The 17747-nt window shown below is 35.5% G+C and overlaps 1 protein-coding gene across 1 annotated transcript in view; it reads right to left on the bottom strand.

The window, feature by feature from the left end:
• PRKCE (protein kinase C epsilon) overlaps positions 1–17747 on the bottom strand; it is a 278127-nt gene that overhangs the window by 163115 nt on the left and 97265 nt on the right. The window contains exon 2 of the mRNA XM_003203888.4: positions 14287–14350. Within this exon, the coding sequence (XP_003203936.2) occupies positions 14287–14350 (64 nt within the window). The remainder of the gene's footprint in view (positions 1–14286; positions 14351–17747) is intronic.

Here is a 17747-nt window from a genome sequence, read left to right as displayed (position 1 = left end):
AAAACCAAAACAACCAACATTAAGAAACTGTAAAAGAATCATTTCCAGCAGGAAATTACCTAATCTTAAACAACACACTAAGTTCAGCCCATCTGAGAAAGATGTATCCCAACCTACAAAGTTAATCCTCAACTGCTATTTGAAGAAGCAGGACCAGAATGGAAAAGGCAGCAAATATTTAGTTGGGTGCCACAAAGTAATAATAAAGTTTATATCCTACTGAATTTAACAATGCCATTATTTAACTTTTTTTTCCTCATAATGAGGAATCCTTAACAGAAACTTCCATTTTATAATTAACAAAATCTCAACCATATGTCTCTCAGGAATACAGAACATAACAATGAATGAAAAGAAAACTCAACATCAAAACCAGCAAACTGAAAAATAGATTCCAGATGTCTAAGAACAGATTCTTTTCTTAGTCTTCTTAGTGTAGGTATGAAACTGGAAGATTGGACTCTTTCCATGTTCTCTTCCAAATCTCTTATTGATGTAAAAATGTTCCAGTGGAACTGGATTGACTTCATTAAAACCACAGATGAAATACTGGATGCCTCACATTACCCAAATTTTCTGACAGAAAATGCTGCAATAATTTCACTTTCATCTGTGCTATAGCAAAATCCAATCCACTTGAAGTCTTCCATGCACTCCTTTAATGCCGCTAACTTCAGAAGTAGTCATGTTGTTGAAGGAATCACTTTTAGACTATAACATATATAAAATCCTGTGACACAATAGCTGAGACTTCAACAGCATCTGGTATTTGCAACTCAAAACAGAGTTGAATAAAAAAATTCTGATATTTTATCTAGTTAAAATAAATGAAGATGATGCAATTCCTGAAATACAACTTTTAAAGCCTCTGTATTTGCTGCATAAACAGTAAAGGGAAAATGCTTTCTTTACACTTACTATATGTTAAAATAGGAATCAGGAATCTTGTACCCTTGAAAAATACTGACACTGCATAAAAACCAGTAGAGACTGTGTTGGACAGTATTAGTTGCACCAGGTTATCTGTGAATGATCTCAGGATTCTTAAGACCTTTCTTTCCAAAGTCAGTAGCAATGAAATGAAACTCTCCAATATTTCTACAGTTTGTTACGTGTAGCGAAGCTGGCTCAGAGGGAAGTTGCACGTATTTCCTCCTTGAAATCTTTCACAGAGTTGCTGTTCTTTGTTTGTAAGCATGCCTCACAACCCAAGTTACCAGTCCAGCTCATGCTAAGAATACTAATGATTCTTCTTGAGGCCCAGGATTCACTTAATATATGGAAAATCTGAAAAGCGTACAAAACATAGGCCATGCTCTTCGATAACTCAAGCCAGCCTTTCTGGAGCAGTGTAAGTTATAAATCTTTAATGACTGAAAAGTGAGTAGAGACATGAAAAGAAGGGTCACATCCCAGTGTGCCAAACAGCTTGGCAAACTTAGAAGGAAAGTCTATGAGCGTACTTCAGAGAAGACATCCAACATGATGCTACTGAGTTATGTGAAATCTCCTTCCTCTTTTTCAACTCAAAAAATTAGGAAAAATACTTGAAGAATGACATACGTTCTCCTTATTTAACTTTGTCAAATACTTAAGCACAGATAAGAGAAATGCTCAATCTACCCAGGAGAAGCTAAAGAACTTTCAGTGATGTACCCATTATTCTAACAGAAATCACTCAGATGTAGCTCCTTAAAATAAGAAATGTTTTCTCACAATGAATCCATCCCAGGAATGAATGAAGCTAAAAACCACGCATGACAGTTTTTAAACCTATAATTATAAATTTTTCATCATTGGATGCTGAAGGCTGTCAGTAGACACTTGGTCTTTTCCCCCTCCCCCCCCCCACTCTTCACCACTCCCCTTCCAGAAGATAAATTCAGTAACTACAACCAGCAAAACATGTTAATCAATAATGGATTCTTAACAAACAAAAGTAAAAAAACTAGAAGTTAATTTGGGATTCTGAAATAGGGATAAATTGTATCTTAATGACTGTAAATGCATTACATCACCTTTAGTGTTTTTTTTTTTTCCACTCTTTCAATGAAGAGTAGGCAGTTAATTGAAAATGAGATATGAATCTCAATCTCAAGTCCTCTTCCAGTATTTACCAAACTCCTTCTCTAAAGGATAACTTCCACCTATTAACATTAGTCTTGCAGCACAATAGTTAGAAGTACTCTTGTTTCCCAGAGAAATCTGCTGATGCACAGAAGCATCTTGCCAAATGTCAAGATGGCAGACAGAGATCACTCCAGTAAATCAGAAAGGAAAACCCAAATCACTGGAATTTGAAAGCAACTGCTATTTAAATGTTGCTTACTGCATTTCTTTTCAATGAGAACTTTGGTTCCTTTTTTTCCTCCTTTCAGTACATTTCCCATCTGCTTCTCATACAGATGTACAAAACTCTGAAGTATTTGTGAGAAATACTTCTGAATATAATATTAATTGACCATGCAGGGGTGGTGGTGGTAAGCTGTTTATTTACTTAATCAACTAAAATGCACAGCACTACTCTTGCAAAGAAGTCATCACTAAAGGAAAGCCTCAAAGCTCATCTTAGCATTCTGACCTCTGATTCTAAAAGTTTGCTCATGTGAAGACAAAAAAAAGTAGTCATCTGAATTTCACCAAGCCCAAGATAAAGTCCTTATCAGGAGAACTGTATTGTTAAATCGGCAGCCTTTCAAAAAAGAAAACAGGATACCTTCACTTCTTCGTCCTACGGTAATTATGGACTGCAAAATGTTTTTAATAAAGACTGAAGTAGCACACTGATCAAAATCTGAAATTATACATTCACAAAGTTTCACTGGGAGTTTAAATGAGAAAATAAGTTTCCTTCCCTTCTAGATCTTTGTTTTATGATATTGTCATGCAAATTACATTGCTCTGAAAAAGAGAGAAATACAACTGTTTTCAGGATTATAGTCAAAGATAGCCTGCGTAAACAACTGGTACACCAGGTTACTTTTATTTACTACACAAAATTCAAAAATTACAACAGAAGATGTTTCCTCTAAGCAAAACCATTTGCAGCAGAGATTCCCAAAATGATGGCATGAAGAAGAAAAAGCTAACAATAAAAAGTACATTAAAGATTTTTTGAAACCAGTGAACTCTGTAAAAAGAAAAGCATATGCTTGGGAATTTACTGGAAAGATAACAATTTCCTGGTACTGATCTGGGAATTATAAACAGAGAATTAAGAAGAAAGGGAGTATGTCTCAGTGCTTCTTTACAACACTTACATAAAAGAGCTTCACTCCCCACAGTACCTTGTAGGAAGAAATCACTGATGAAAACTGGAGTTAATAAAACACAGATTTATTCTGGTTGTGTATTTTGTCCCAGATTTGGATACTGATTTGCCATTTATTAATGGTTAAGCTTAATGTGTGTTACAAAAATTATACCTTCCAGTATAGGGGAAATCATGGACCACATGGAGTAGCTGGAAGTGCAACTTTCAGTTAGTTCACTTACCAAAATTGTTACTGGAGATTAAAATCTGTTATATATTATTTTTGATATCACACAACACATTTTTAAGGAGAAACTAACAAAAAATGGCAGAAATAATGAAAATGCTAGCATGAAAATGAAAAGACAAAGGACTAAGCAACATTTTAATCAGAGTATTTATCTCTGTTTCAACCACTGCTTGCAATACTTTCCTTAGTACAGGCCATGTGAAAATCGAAGATGATGAACCTCTTCGTCCAGCCTTGCACCTTGCATTCTCTGTGATTTTCCTTAGCAAAACTTAAACTTGCAGAAGTACGAATACAGTATTCATGCTAATTTCTACCAAGATCCATTTGCAGAAGGATTTCTGAGAACATGTTACAGTTAGAGGAATCTTTGAAGAAAAAAATAAAACATCACAACAGTCTGGGATAATGAAGTTCCAGTACATTCTACTTTTGCATTATACAACCCACAGATTTAGTGAGCAATACATCTTGAAGATTAATCACAAAGACTAGCAAATCATAATAAATAAATCAAGAAATCCATATTTAATGATACCAAGTGCCCAGAAATATAATCGAGTCTGAGCTCCTCCTAACGGTAGCCACATTCACTAATGACAAGGGTTTTCCAAGAATATGAGGCCTTATTACTCTCATTTTCATCTCTAATTGTTAGGACACTCACTCTACTTTGTGAGTATCATCCCAAAACAAAAGTAATATATTTTGCTGATTTACAGAATAAGTAAGAAGTACTGTTTCCTCTAGTACTTAATCTTTACTACAATTCCAAATTATGCACCAAAAGGGTTTTGAATATTGTTCATTTTCCCTTAACCTAAAGTGCAAAAGACTGAAATGATTTAAAAGCCTGTAGCAAATGAGCACAATACAGTTGTCTTTTAATCCACCTGCTTATTATTTCTAAGTCAGAAATATTTACCTAAGAAACAATGACAATTGGGAAATACAAAAGTATTTCCCAGATAAATTATACTTTTAAATAGTTTTTAGAACACACACACACACCAAAAAAAATTGTTTTTTTTTTTACCTGTGCTTAGTATATTATCATTCTTTCTTTTATGCTTATTTGCAAAGAATTCATGGAACAAACATTCAACCGTATGCAAATTTTGAGCCTCTACTGAAAGGAACATTCCTAAATTTCTGTTTCCAGCTGTACTTATAAATATTTAAAGCTTTCAAGACTATACTTTAAATATATATCCTCCATCTGCTTTCATTATTGAAAATCTCAAATTAAGAATATAAAGTTTGATTCTTAGACTATTCTGAAGGCAGTAAAAATTTAGTTAATAATATTTAAAGGGATGTTAACATTCTCAAAACTTTAACAATTTCATGAATACACGGAATGGCCAGAAATAGAGTTAGAACCATATTTAACTTGTGCATTACCACATATATTAAGCCTCTGATCAATAAATCAAAATGGACTATGCTGTAACATTTTTTCCTCAATGACACTAACAATAAACAGAGTTGACTATTACTGGAGGTGGCAAACAGGTGAAGATTGATTCAGAGCATGCTACTGAAACAATGCAACTTGGTAGAGCAAGAAAACTAGAAAATCTTAGAGTATAGGCATTGTGTTCTATGAAGTGCAACGAAACAAAGAAACTACAAATGAAAGACATACATATAAGCTACAATATTAATGTATTTTCATACCACATCATCTCAGAAAATGAGTGATGGGTTAATCTATGCCTACTGTGTCGTATGAAATAGATAGACAAATACAGATTTCAAAAACTACATATTTTTATTCCAAATTTTGTTACTAGTTTGTGTATGTAATGGAAACAAAAACATCAGTACAGTTTTTGATCTGATAGTTTTCATATTTTAAAAACATCCTACATATATGCAATGGTAGTATTAAACATGATTATTCCGAAGGTCTTGAATAATTTTGTAAGGAAAAATGCAACAAAACAACACCAAGTGTGTGTACCAAGACAGACATCATTTTGTAATCATGATATGTGTATGATTCACTATTATATACTATAACAGTCTTATGACATTTTTCATAAAAAAAGCACAAACTCTTACAGCACAAGACAAAGGAGCCTTTAGAACTCCCAGTGTCTTGCTTTCTGTGAAGCACTTGTTTTGGCAAACAGCTAGAAGCCTGCCAAAAAAAGATCATCGATCTTTGCCTGAAAAACTCAAGCCAGCTTTGTACAGTAAGGGCCTATTACAAACACAATGCTTACCAGATGTTCCATCAGCTAGCTGGATGCAATCCAAAGGGATGGCTATAAATCCATGCAAAAATGGAAGGTATTTGCCACAGAAATTGCATAAGCACCCTAAGGAGTGCCTGTTCACTGAGCATTGTGGTTCAGAAGTGTAGTGCCCCAACTGACTGAATTATCACCAAGTTTGCATTAATTTCTTTGAAGAGGTCTAGTTAGTCTGTAAGGTTCATTTTCCTAACCAAATGCCTGTGCCATTACTGAGGACAGCCTAACTTGAGTGTAGAAAGAACTTTACATGGGTTGTCACACTATTATTTCATTTGTCCTTCTTTGATTCTATTATCATTTGGGTAAAAATGGGCATGCACCTGTTTTCAGATGCTAGGCTAACAACATGTGAAGTTTTGCCTCAGAATATATGGCTCACCTACCCCATAAACATATAATTATTCACAGCATTAGAGAAATTAGATATCTACTGTCATTAAATCTGCTTTCCCAAATCTGTTAGATTAAGTTAAAATTTTAAGAATTGTTTTAAATTTCTAGTTGAGAATCAATAACCCTCAGTTTTTTATTTTAGTATGAAAGTACGCGTGCCCTTATAATAGCTGTAGCATTCTTCTTTGTTAAAATTTGTTGATTAATAAGCAACAAAACCATTAAGAATCTCAGCTGGTTTTTCTTTGTTTGCTTTACAACAGCTGATTAGAAACTCATGATCTGGCTGAACAAAGATTTCTTACAGTTGTAAATATTGTCATAAGTGAATAGCTCCAAGAAATAAAACAAATTCATTCTTGAAGTAAGCGTTCACAATATAACAGAGAGTAATTCTAAGAATAAATCAAATAAAATCCAAGAGAAAAGACATTAGCAATAATTTTGATTTACACTCCCTAAGAGGAGAGAATGAAAGCATAGCAGAAGCAAAAGTTTCAAAAATTAGAGTTTAAGCTTCTTTTATGTCCTTGGTTTTATCTTTTCTGCCTCATCTGTGGTTTGAATAAGTTCTGATCTTTTGGTGCTAAAAACACGAGCAGTTGAATAGGAAAAAAATCCCCAAATCCTAGTGACATAAAACCAAAGCTTCGAAGGAAATAAATTCTCGGCTGGCACACTGTATAATGAATTTTGAAAACAGAGTTTCTGGTTATGTTTGAAGTTGGCTCTCACACTACTACTTGCTCTGCTTCTATGAAACAAGAAAGTGTACTTGAGGAAAACTGAAAACACTGTAGCATTCTACCTTTGCCCAGGCTATGAGTAAAATCACTGCAAGCAGAATCCACACTGAGACAAAGCAGAGGAAAACAAGTGTGTGCCTGGCTTCTCTGGTCATGTATTTTGCTTCACATCAAAAGAGGAGAAAAGCTATAAAATACAGTCACTACAAAGCTTATATCCCCAAGCGCATAATATTCCTTAAAGGGAAAGCTGCATGAGTAGAAAAGTTTGAACTCATAAATCTACCTGAGTCAAGCGACTGAAGACAGACACTATATCTTACTACTGACAATTCAGTTCAGTCCTGTTCAGATCGTTCCAGATTACTTTAACTCTCAGAAAAAGCCACAACCTCAGGTCTAGAAGTATGAAGTTCGAGTGGCTTGCTGAATCTAGGTAAACAGTTTTCCCAGACAGCAAGCAGCATCCTTACTCCTCAGCTACTTTACATTTCATCCCTGGTGGAGGAAATCTGTCTGCTTCAATGCCACGGCAGATCCATTTGAACAGATTATTCCTGCTCCACCTACCTACTGCACAGAAGTAGCAGAGCCTCATCAGGGCTCTGACTCCCCATTTGCTTCTCCTTAGCCTCTGCAATAGTAACCACCAGCATCCTCTGGCTCTTTCCAACACAATTCCAACACATCACCTTCCTCTATGACATTAAAATACAGAGGAAGATAAGGACACACGCTGCATGCTCAAATTTTGAGTTCCAAAATAAGACATAAAGGTCTCCACAGTTAGGTTAAGTGACTCTGTGCTTCTTTTCCCTGTTTTTACCATAAGCATGAAAGTTATGGGTCACTACCATAACCCTCATGACTGAAACCTCTTCCACTCATTTTTCCTTAAATGTTGAATGCGCAACCTGATGTAGTCTGAAGTCTAAAGACACTGTTGGATATATCAAGGCAAAAAACCAAATAATCAACCTAAACAAAGTATTCACCAAATACTACTATTATTTAATCTGACGGACTTTACAATAAAGTGTGACCATCCTGTGAAATGTAAGTGCCTTACAAGCAGACGAATCTGAGGAGAATAGTGTACCTGAAGATGTAACTTTTTGGAGTATGCGGTTTGCAGACATTGCCCAGAGTTTACAACAGTTACTTTTTGTAATACCTATCACCTCTAGCATGAGCTGTAGCATTTTACTGGAATTTAACTGCCCATTCTAAAGTGAAGAATCTTTAATTGTATAAAAAGATATTTTTATAGTGTGAATTTGAGCATCTAACAATGATTAATAATCATCACAACTGATTAGACATACTAAGTAGGAAAAGTCTTGAATAGCTCTTAATTTTTATTACTTATTATCTATAATAAAGCATAGAAAAACCTCACAACTTGTCAAGGTTACTCTGCAAGTCATTCTGCATTTACTGATTCAATACTGACACGTTACAAAAGGAACTTAATATTGTAAGTTGATAGAGAAATATCGCAAGTAACTGGAAATATTATATACATGCCAATAATTCTGAAGAAATAAGAAATGTACAATGACAAATGCAGCAACGAGGTCACAAGTTTTAAATATAGTAGCATCAGTCTTCTAGACTATATAAAACTGAGTTTTATAAAATGTTTTTAATCATTCCGCAGGCAATTTATCATCTTCCCATTTGATGGCCATCTGCTATCCCAGTTTATGAAGTGAATCACAATGTCATCACATTACTTATGTTTTAAATATTCAGATTGTATTTGGATCTCAATCAGCTAGCTCCTAAATGTTTCTGAAATCATTCAGAAAATTTCACGCACAAGATTTTGTAAGCACTGAAATAGATCAAAAAAGTACTGCCAAGCATGTCAATAAAAAAGTCAATGAGTGCACTTCAGCCTAGAAATAACGTCTATGCTACAGCAACACTGAATTAGTATAGAAAAATCAATATGACCTTGGATACAGATAAGCAATGAAGAAACAGACAGCACGTTTTATAAGGGTCTCCTGTTCATCCAAACACTAAGAAGCAAACATACTTTTATCCATAGCTCTAGTAGAAGCTGAAGATATAAGAGAAAAAACTTTTGTAATCATTACATGAATTTGTGAAGAAACCAGAATAGATATGATAGACCTTTCGCAAGGAAATTACTTACAAACACTAATCTATTATCTGTTGCATTTATTTTAACCTATAAATGGTTACCTTATGTTGTATTTGTACTTGGGAATTTTCCACTGACTGTTGGACATAGCTGTTTGCATCCAAGGGAAATAATTGCATATTTACTCCAAATGCATAGAGCCATTTTAAATGAAATAAATCTCTAAAAGCTAAATAATCTTGCAGATCATTTTCGGTACAGAGTGTAAGGAGCTGGGCCACAATTGTAATGAAAACATACAGAAATGGTAGAATGGATAGAGTTAGAAGGGACCTTAGTTCCTATTCCCTTACCATTGGAGTATTGTCACCAAAATGGAGAAAATAAAAATGTATTTTAAGAGCTGCTTGCTCTCCCTCTTCTTTCAGCAAAACTTGCTAAACATTTTTCAGGATTAGTTTGGAAAACACACCATGGTGATATTTGAGTTTTTGTAGAAAATATGAAATCCTAAATTTAGATAACATCATCTTCAGTGCAATAAACTGTTCATTTAGCATTTTATTTTGAGAATGTGGGCCAGACAATTCCTACTATGGAATTTACAAAAGATTGCTAAAACACATAGCTACTCGCCCTCCCCCTCTCAGTGCAGAACAAACATTCCAAAGATATAAGCAACATTTAAAACAGCATTAGTTGGAAAAAAGTGATGATAAAACATTTGTTAGACTTGAATTTTACGTAGCTTTTCATCCATTTCTCAGACTTGAATATTTGTGCTTTCCAACCTTTTTCTGCTTCAACTTCTAGAAATGAATGGGAGCAATTTCTAGAAAGTGACATTTTCAGAACAAATCCAAATACATTGAGATTTGAACATCAAGAGTTGGTATTGCTGCAAGACATCCAGTGGAGAGCCACCTAAATCACTGGGCTTTTCAGGCAGCTTACAAGTGCAGTGTTACTGCTACAGTAGAGCTACTTCTCTAAGCAGCGAAAAAGTTTCGCAATATAGGAAATGGAAAGAGAAGCTGACACAGCTCTATAAGTGCCCGTGGGTTTGTAGCTTGTCTTCAGAATTAGAGAAAAACTGCAAGTAACAAATGCAACAACTCAACCCTCCTTTCAGTAGTTTAAAAATACATCCCAGATGTCCGTACTGGTATCTAAGAGAGTCTCAATAAGTCTAGCAGTGTGACAAGGAGAGGCAGAAGTACTCTTTACCTCCTTTTGTAATCTCTCACATTTCCATCTTTTTCTGTACACGATACAAGTGATGAAAGTCTGTGAATGATTCCACTTAAAGTTGGAAGAAGTTGTGTACTTTTGCTGAAGAAGTCAGCTTATAAAAATGAGCTGTTTTTATTATTTTACCATACAACTGAAAGTAGTGCCAAGGGATGAGCAATCTGGCAGCTGTGATCATGGGACAATTTAATTTCAAAAGAAATATGGTAATGATGTTTTCTGTCAGTATCAAGTAAAAAGCTTAAACTATTGAGAATATACTACAAGCAAGAATGTTTCTGCTTTATTCATCTTTTAGGACCTTAATTAAAAATTTTTAATTTATATAGAGTTAATTCACATAGGAGCTCCGCTGCAGAGTCAGGGCTGTTGCTTCTTAGGGGCAACTTAAAATCAGACAAAGCTTTCTGCCTATGTTAATGGATTAATCTAAATTACCAAAATAGAACTTCCATCTTAAAATCTTTTAGAAGTGCCAAATAACTGAAGTTACATTATTCAAAGCTGATAATTTAGAAATTTCTTTTATGTGATACATGTAAGTCCAATTTGCAGTGCACAGAAATACAAGACAGTATTTGTTTCTAAGAATACATTACATTTCAGTGGCTGCTGTCCTTTTATTGCCCATTCTATGACACTTAAAAAAAAATACTAAGAAACACGCAACATGACTGTTTCCCCAACTCAAATTATTGCTATGTTGTTTTTTTCTAAACATTTTCTAGACATTTTTTCATAAACATTTTTTCTAGACATTTTCCCCTTGAGAATCTGATGTGAAACAGTGATAATAATAGGACTTAAAAGATTCAGTATGAAGCTTCTGAGAATACACTATTTATTTTATACTACCATACCATACCATATACAAGCTTGCCATAACTGGGCAAGCTTGGGTTCTTAAACACACAGATAAACATTAAGCTACATTTACAGAAGTAGTTAAGATTCCAAGCACTCAGGAAGAGACCTAGCAAGATAAACAAATTGAAATAGGGCGCATAATTCCTACTTGAAAGTGTTGTGCACCTTCTCAGTGTAGGTACTTCCAATCTTTGATAACTTCCATAAGTGCCTTTCTAATCTGCTTGGTACTCTTACATGTTTGGGTGACAGTTTGTAGTTCCTAAGGCTTCTTATTTAATTACAGTTATTTAGTAATGCTGGAAATCCCAAGTAGTATGTTCGTAAAGAGTAGGTGGATTTAGATGTAGACCAGACATCATTGCATTTGCCCATCACAATTAGGAAAACCAACTTACAGGGAAAACTGCCTGAATAAGCTGAAGCATCAAGCTCTGGGATACCACCAAATTTCAAAGACCATTGCCAGTAAATCCTAAAACTTGCAATAAAAATATTTCTGATTTTTTAATTACATTTATATTTAAAAAGCACTTGTTTTATGTTGAGATCCATGCAGCATGTAGAGAATGCCATTTACTCTGATTCCATTTGCAACAATGACTGGAATTCAAAACCAAGGCCCTGGCTAACAAATTAGATCAAGAGTAGCAAACAGCTCAACCAACACTGGTCAGCCTGAATCCATCATTTTAGTCCAACTTAGGATCCTTTCATATTCAACATATACAGATCAAACTGAAATGAACAGTCCCAATAAAATGCAAAAATATAAAATGTGCTCCAAAAATACCATCTCCAATTTTGTGATGTTGGCCCAAAACATCATCAGAAGTGGATGAGGGTGGTATGGCACCAGTATTGTTATATTTTTTTTTACCATGGAACATATGGCAGCAGAAGGGCAGTCTGGCAAAATGGTGTCTGACATGGAAGTGCGTATGAAGTAAATGTGTTTCATTGAATTCCTCTTCTGACATTTGCTGACAGTTATTGAATGTTTGCAGAGATCAAATAGTGGATGTGAGCACAGAGAGGTGGTGGGTGGGGCATTTCAACAGTGGTGAAAGTGACAGTGGGGCATCTCTGCTGATGCAGGTATTTATGAGAACGCCATGTTCATTACTGGCATAAATGCATAGCTAGCAGTGTGACTTAATTGAAAAATATTGTTCTGTAGCTGAGTATTTGTTCTACCAAATAGTGTTATTGTGCTCTTTGTATCAGTTGTAGTTTCCATTTGAAATAAAAAGGAGGCATTACTTTTGGAGCAACCTATATCAAGTATATTCTATTTACATGTATATTTAGATATGTATGTAGAGAGATCAAATTGGCATTTTTGAAACAAGTCTGTGTGAACAAATGTTTGATTGTTGCACACTGGCAATGTTAAATTAGATGTTTTACTTTAAGACAGTAAGTCAGAAGAGACTGTTTCAGAGTTAGATAGGCCTTAGCCCTAATAAAGCCATCTAAAAATAGAATTTTATAGTGCTGCTAACAAAACACCATAAAACAAGTTTAGAGACTTGTACAAAAACTGATCCACTTTCACTTGTGAGGAAAACCATAGCTCTTCCAGAGAACTTTGCAATGCGTCTATACAAAGCTTTTCCATGGTTACTCAAATTCAGTGAGAAAGCTCTAACACTACTTCTACTACATTTTGTAAGCAAAAGAACTTATCTGCAGTTCTACCAAATTCATCTAACCAAAACCTCAGTTTTCCCATAAGACAGTATTTCATCAGCTTTTTTCCTCAGAGGCCTACTTCCATACCAACTCTCCTGTTTTTATGCTTCCCTTCAATAGTAACATAGTAAAAACAAACTCAGCTCTGAAGACTTTTTTTCCAAGCATCTCTATTATTGGAGTAATGCACCACATTGCATAGGAGACATTACAGTAGCCTTTTTTCCCCACTCCATGTAGAAGGTTATGGAATTTTAAAAAACATTTGAAGAACAACAAAATACCATTCTTCTGTCTTTCAATAGTCCAACACACCTGGACCTGGACATCTTGCAATGGAATAGTAATGCTGTGCTTGTCTGGGTATCAACCAACTATAAATGGAAGCTTGGAAGAACATTTACTTGCCAACACATTACAAACCAATACAATTCACCACATTTTTGTTCTTTTACTGACATAGCAATTAGTAAAATACGTAGAAACTACTACTAAGGTGATGAATGCTACTTCAGTATGAAGCAGAGAAAAAGGCAAAAGTCTAAATATTTCATTTTTAAATTTCAAGATTTAGTGCAGCACATGTCCTTGCAGGATACTGTTAGTAATTGGTTAGAGCACAGTATTCATTACAAAGAACAAATACATAAAACACATTCTTCCACTGTTTCTTAACTGTGCCAGGCAAAATAATTTTGTTTCATACCATTTCCAATTCCAGCTGCTGTCAGGGTTTACACGAAACTTCTTAAAGTATTCTGAAACTTGTTTAGCTGAGCTCTATGAGCCTGGGAAAATTGTTAAGACAACTTCACTTAAAATGACTAAACCCAAATCTGCCATCCTCATTTCATCAGGTCAGGCGGTCATTTAAGACCATGACCAATATATACAACAGAATTGTTCCTTCATGAACTCTTATTGGCATGGTCCATCCAACTCTGATGCCAATTAAACAGCAGACAAGTGTCCTACATTAATAAACACGTCTTCAGCATCTTCCTGCATTTTTCCTAACATTCAACTAATGTACTAAAAATCAAAATACCTCTTATCATTACAATGTTGCACTCATTACTTTACTTGGAAAAGAAAACATTTAGAGGAAAAATAAATACTGCAGTAATTTTAAAAAGCAAATAAACACATTTCCTCCCGTGACATCTCATCATTCTACCTAGAAATTAAGAATTTGACATTTTATTCTAGGAATCGATAATTCTAAACAACTCATTTAATTTTACTTGGTTTTGTTACCAACAATGATTACAGGTTAAGATGAACTGGAACTGCTCATTGACTCACTAGCATTTAATCAAAATGTATTCACTGTAACTTAAGCTTGTACAGATTAAGAGAGCATTAGCACAGACTTGCCTCTAATGCTTCTGCTGTTGAGGCCCTTTAATGAATGGAATCTTCCAAGAATGAGAAAAAAAAATTAAAGACCCTACCTTCACCTGATGATCCTGAAAGGTCTATGATGACATACACTCTCCCTTCTGGCTCCAAGTCAATCTGCAATCAAGAAAAGAAATAAAAGAAAACTTAGAGACTTAGAGTGACCCCCCCAGATAAAGTGATTGCACATGCAAGGAAACCCAGTTTCCAAAAGCTGTGAAGTGTGAAGCCAAACTATGGGCAGGTCTACAGTTCACTACTAACAGAGCCTTCTTTTGCACAGAGATGTTGAGCACCCTGCACCACTCTGAAGTAAAAAAAAAAAGAAGCAAATACCCTTAGCACTTGGAAAGCTTGAACCCAATGAATTTTTACAAATCAAATATTTAAAACACTGTTCTTGGATATAGTGCTTTTTGTACGGCAGGAATAAGAGAAGAAAGTTAAATAGCAATATCAAGGATTTTTTTTTTTTGTAACTGCAATTTACACCAAGCCCAGATATGCAAACATGAAAAACACTGTAACCTATTCAGATCTCAGCAAGACAGATCAGCATTGGTGTCAGAACAAGGGTAAAAATTAACACATGCAGCTCATATGGTCACTTAACACGTGTTTATAATACTCCCTTTGTATCCTTACTGGGAGAAAGTAATACATGCTTTATCCTCTTTCTCTGAAATGCAAATTCATTTATTTTTGCCACTGGTAGATTTTAATGAGTTTGCTTGTGTGGAGATTGCTTTCAGTGAGAACTATGGGTTCTCAGTACGAAGCTGTTGTACTTTGATGCTAATTCTTACAACCTGCAAAACCTTTATTTAGCAATGAAGTTCTCATTATAATCCTTATGTATTTTACATCACCAATTCTACACACCGCATGTTTTGCATGTCTTAATGGTGCCCCACACATTATAGACAATTTTTGTAGTTGCTCATCTCTCAAAAATGAAACTACCTAAAACACAACACAATCAATAGCTCTGAATGCCACGTGGCAGACCTCACACAAATGCAGATACTGTGAGTGAAGCCAATGTGGTGTTCATTAACCTTATTTTCATTCTGTCCTAGTAAGTAAAGCACACATAAAATTGCATGGCTACTGACAGGGCACTTCAATCACTAATGACTTTGTCTGCCAGGGTCTGTCCCATTTTGCAGTGTTCCAGCAAGGAGCAGAGCAGTCCCAGCACTGGGCACCATGAGGCTAGGAAGGGTTTGTGAGCCTGGCTTCCAGGACTTCATGAGATCTATTGCCCAGTAAGCAGAAGCAAGCAAGGAAATGAGAAAGGATGTACCCCCAGAATGCTCTTTCTTTCCTCAAGTGGAAACATAGCAGGACTACAGGTCCTCCTGGACAAGGTCAGGAGAAAACATGAACCCCATTGCTGGCAGTCAGCAGCTCCTCACTGTGCATTGCAGGAGTCCGATGCCTCTCCTAAGCCAATGCAACAGCACCTGGGACTCAATCAGAAGTGGGCGCCACGTACTCTCACATCACCATGTTCCACTTTGTCTTGCCCCACAGCAACAGAGAAGGTGGGTCTCCTCCTGCCAATGCCAGCCGCCTCAATTGACACCAACAAGACAAAGATGCTTCTGAAGTTGCAAGTGACCTCAGGGAATGACACCAGGCTGACATATTATGGCAATCAAGAGAAAGCCAATTCCCATTAATAACCTGGTAGATCAGTCAGTTCATGTTTGAAAATCAACACATACATGAGTATACAAACCAGAACTCATAACACAAAGTATACTTTGTTCATTTTGACAGCCACAATTTCAATGTAATTATTAATGGTGGTAATTCAGAAGCTTGATAACTAGACAACTTATATCATCGCTCAAGGGAGGGTATCAGTTTATTTATGATGCAAATGCACAACTGACCATCAAATGAAATTATAATCTCAGGATTGTTTTGCCAAGAACTAGTTGGTTTTCTTCATAAGTGAGATTCTCCAAATGGAGAATCAAAATATGACCCTATAGACAGCATTTCCATCCACTGTAGATGGAAACTGTCCACATGTGTTGTAATGGACACCCAAGCACAGCGCTCTGCCCTGCTCTACCCTTTCATGTCACAGTCTTTCTGCTTCCAACTTTCCCTCAACATCTGAGAGGATCTTTGCAACAGAGGATCTCATCTGGGCCACAGCTGCTGAATGCATCAAGGTAACTCATGATCCTCCCTCCATGAGATAGCTTGCCGCAAAAACCCTTTTATGCCTTTCAATAAAGAGCCAGTAGAAAAATTCACAGCTCTGATGTCATCAGAACAACAAACTAAGAAAATTACCTCAGCAGCCGTATTTTAAATAAATGAAGTAGGAAATAGGTGTTAGCAAGGCCAGCAGTTACTCAGAGGAGGGGAAAATGAAAGTGCAGTCAAGTGTTATTCCATTTGTTGAATGTTGAGTAAAGACATCTTTAATTTCTTAACTGGCAGCATGAGTTTTGTTTTGTTTTTAATTTTTGTTTTAAATAAAGCTACTGATCTTGAAATTTCTCTCCTTTCCTTTTCCAGTTTTTAAATGCAGAATGTTAGAAGATCAGAAGCACACGTGTATGGACTTTGATGTCTGTGGTGAGGGTGGCTTTTGAAAAAACTGCAATAGTTCTCAACAGATGGCTGTATTAAAGATGTATGTCAAATACTCTGCTTGTATCAGCATTACATACTGTTTGGTTAAGCTTTCAGTAAAGTACTTGCTGCAGCTAAAATCCCTGCATACGCACATACAACCCTAACTCTACTCTGCAGAACAGTCATGCAGCTGAAGGAGCTGATGACGGTCATTATGAAGTTTCCCTTCTACTCATTTAATCTCGAGCAGCTTTAAGAGGAAAAATTAGCGCAATGAACACAAGTTTCTATTATGCATCATTCTGCCTAATGATTGCAATTCAAAATTTTTGCTGATGCACCAAGCAGAATATATATATATATATTTTTTTTATATATATAAAAAGGGATTCTCTTTTACAAAGGAAAGATTTTCCTGTCTTAAAATACTCTAATTTCAATGAAAATGAAATGGACATTTTTATTTACATATTTATAAAATATTCCCATTTCATTTCAGAAAGCACCTATGCTGACAGTCTCATCAGTCACATGAATTGGTACTTTCACCAGGAGCAGGCAGCTCAGTTGCCTCAGTTGACCTATTGTATAACAGAACACCCATCACTACCCCTCATCCTCTCAAAAACAGTAGAATCCTCCAAACTGTTGAGAAACTTTATGATCTCATGTCCTTCACGTATAAAAGCCAGCTCAGAATGAAAAGGACTGATTCAATTCTAATTTTGCATAAAACATAATTGAATGCCCAGATACACAACGGTATAAATACTCAATAACAGTCAGGCTACTAGAATAAAAGCTGTGATTTTCTTTCAATCTATGCATTAAACTGTACTTTGAAAAAACTGCAGACTGTACAATGTCATTTCAACAAAAGATACATATAGCACAATCTGAATTTCCTTTTTTT

The sequence above is a fragment of the Meleagris gallopavo genome, chromosome 2 (assembly GCF_000146605.3).
Source record: "Meleagris gallopavo isolate NT-WF06-2002-E0010 breed Aviagen turkey brand Nicholas breeding stock chromosome 2, Turkey_5.1, whole genome shotgun sequence".
In the NCBI taxonomy this organism is placed as follows: Eukaryota; Metazoa; Chordata; class Aves; order Galliformes; family Phasianidae; genus Meleagris; species Meleagris gallopavo.
The sequence above is the reverse complement of the archived record's forward strand: the minus strand, read 5'-3'. Positions and strand labels throughout refer to the sequence as shown.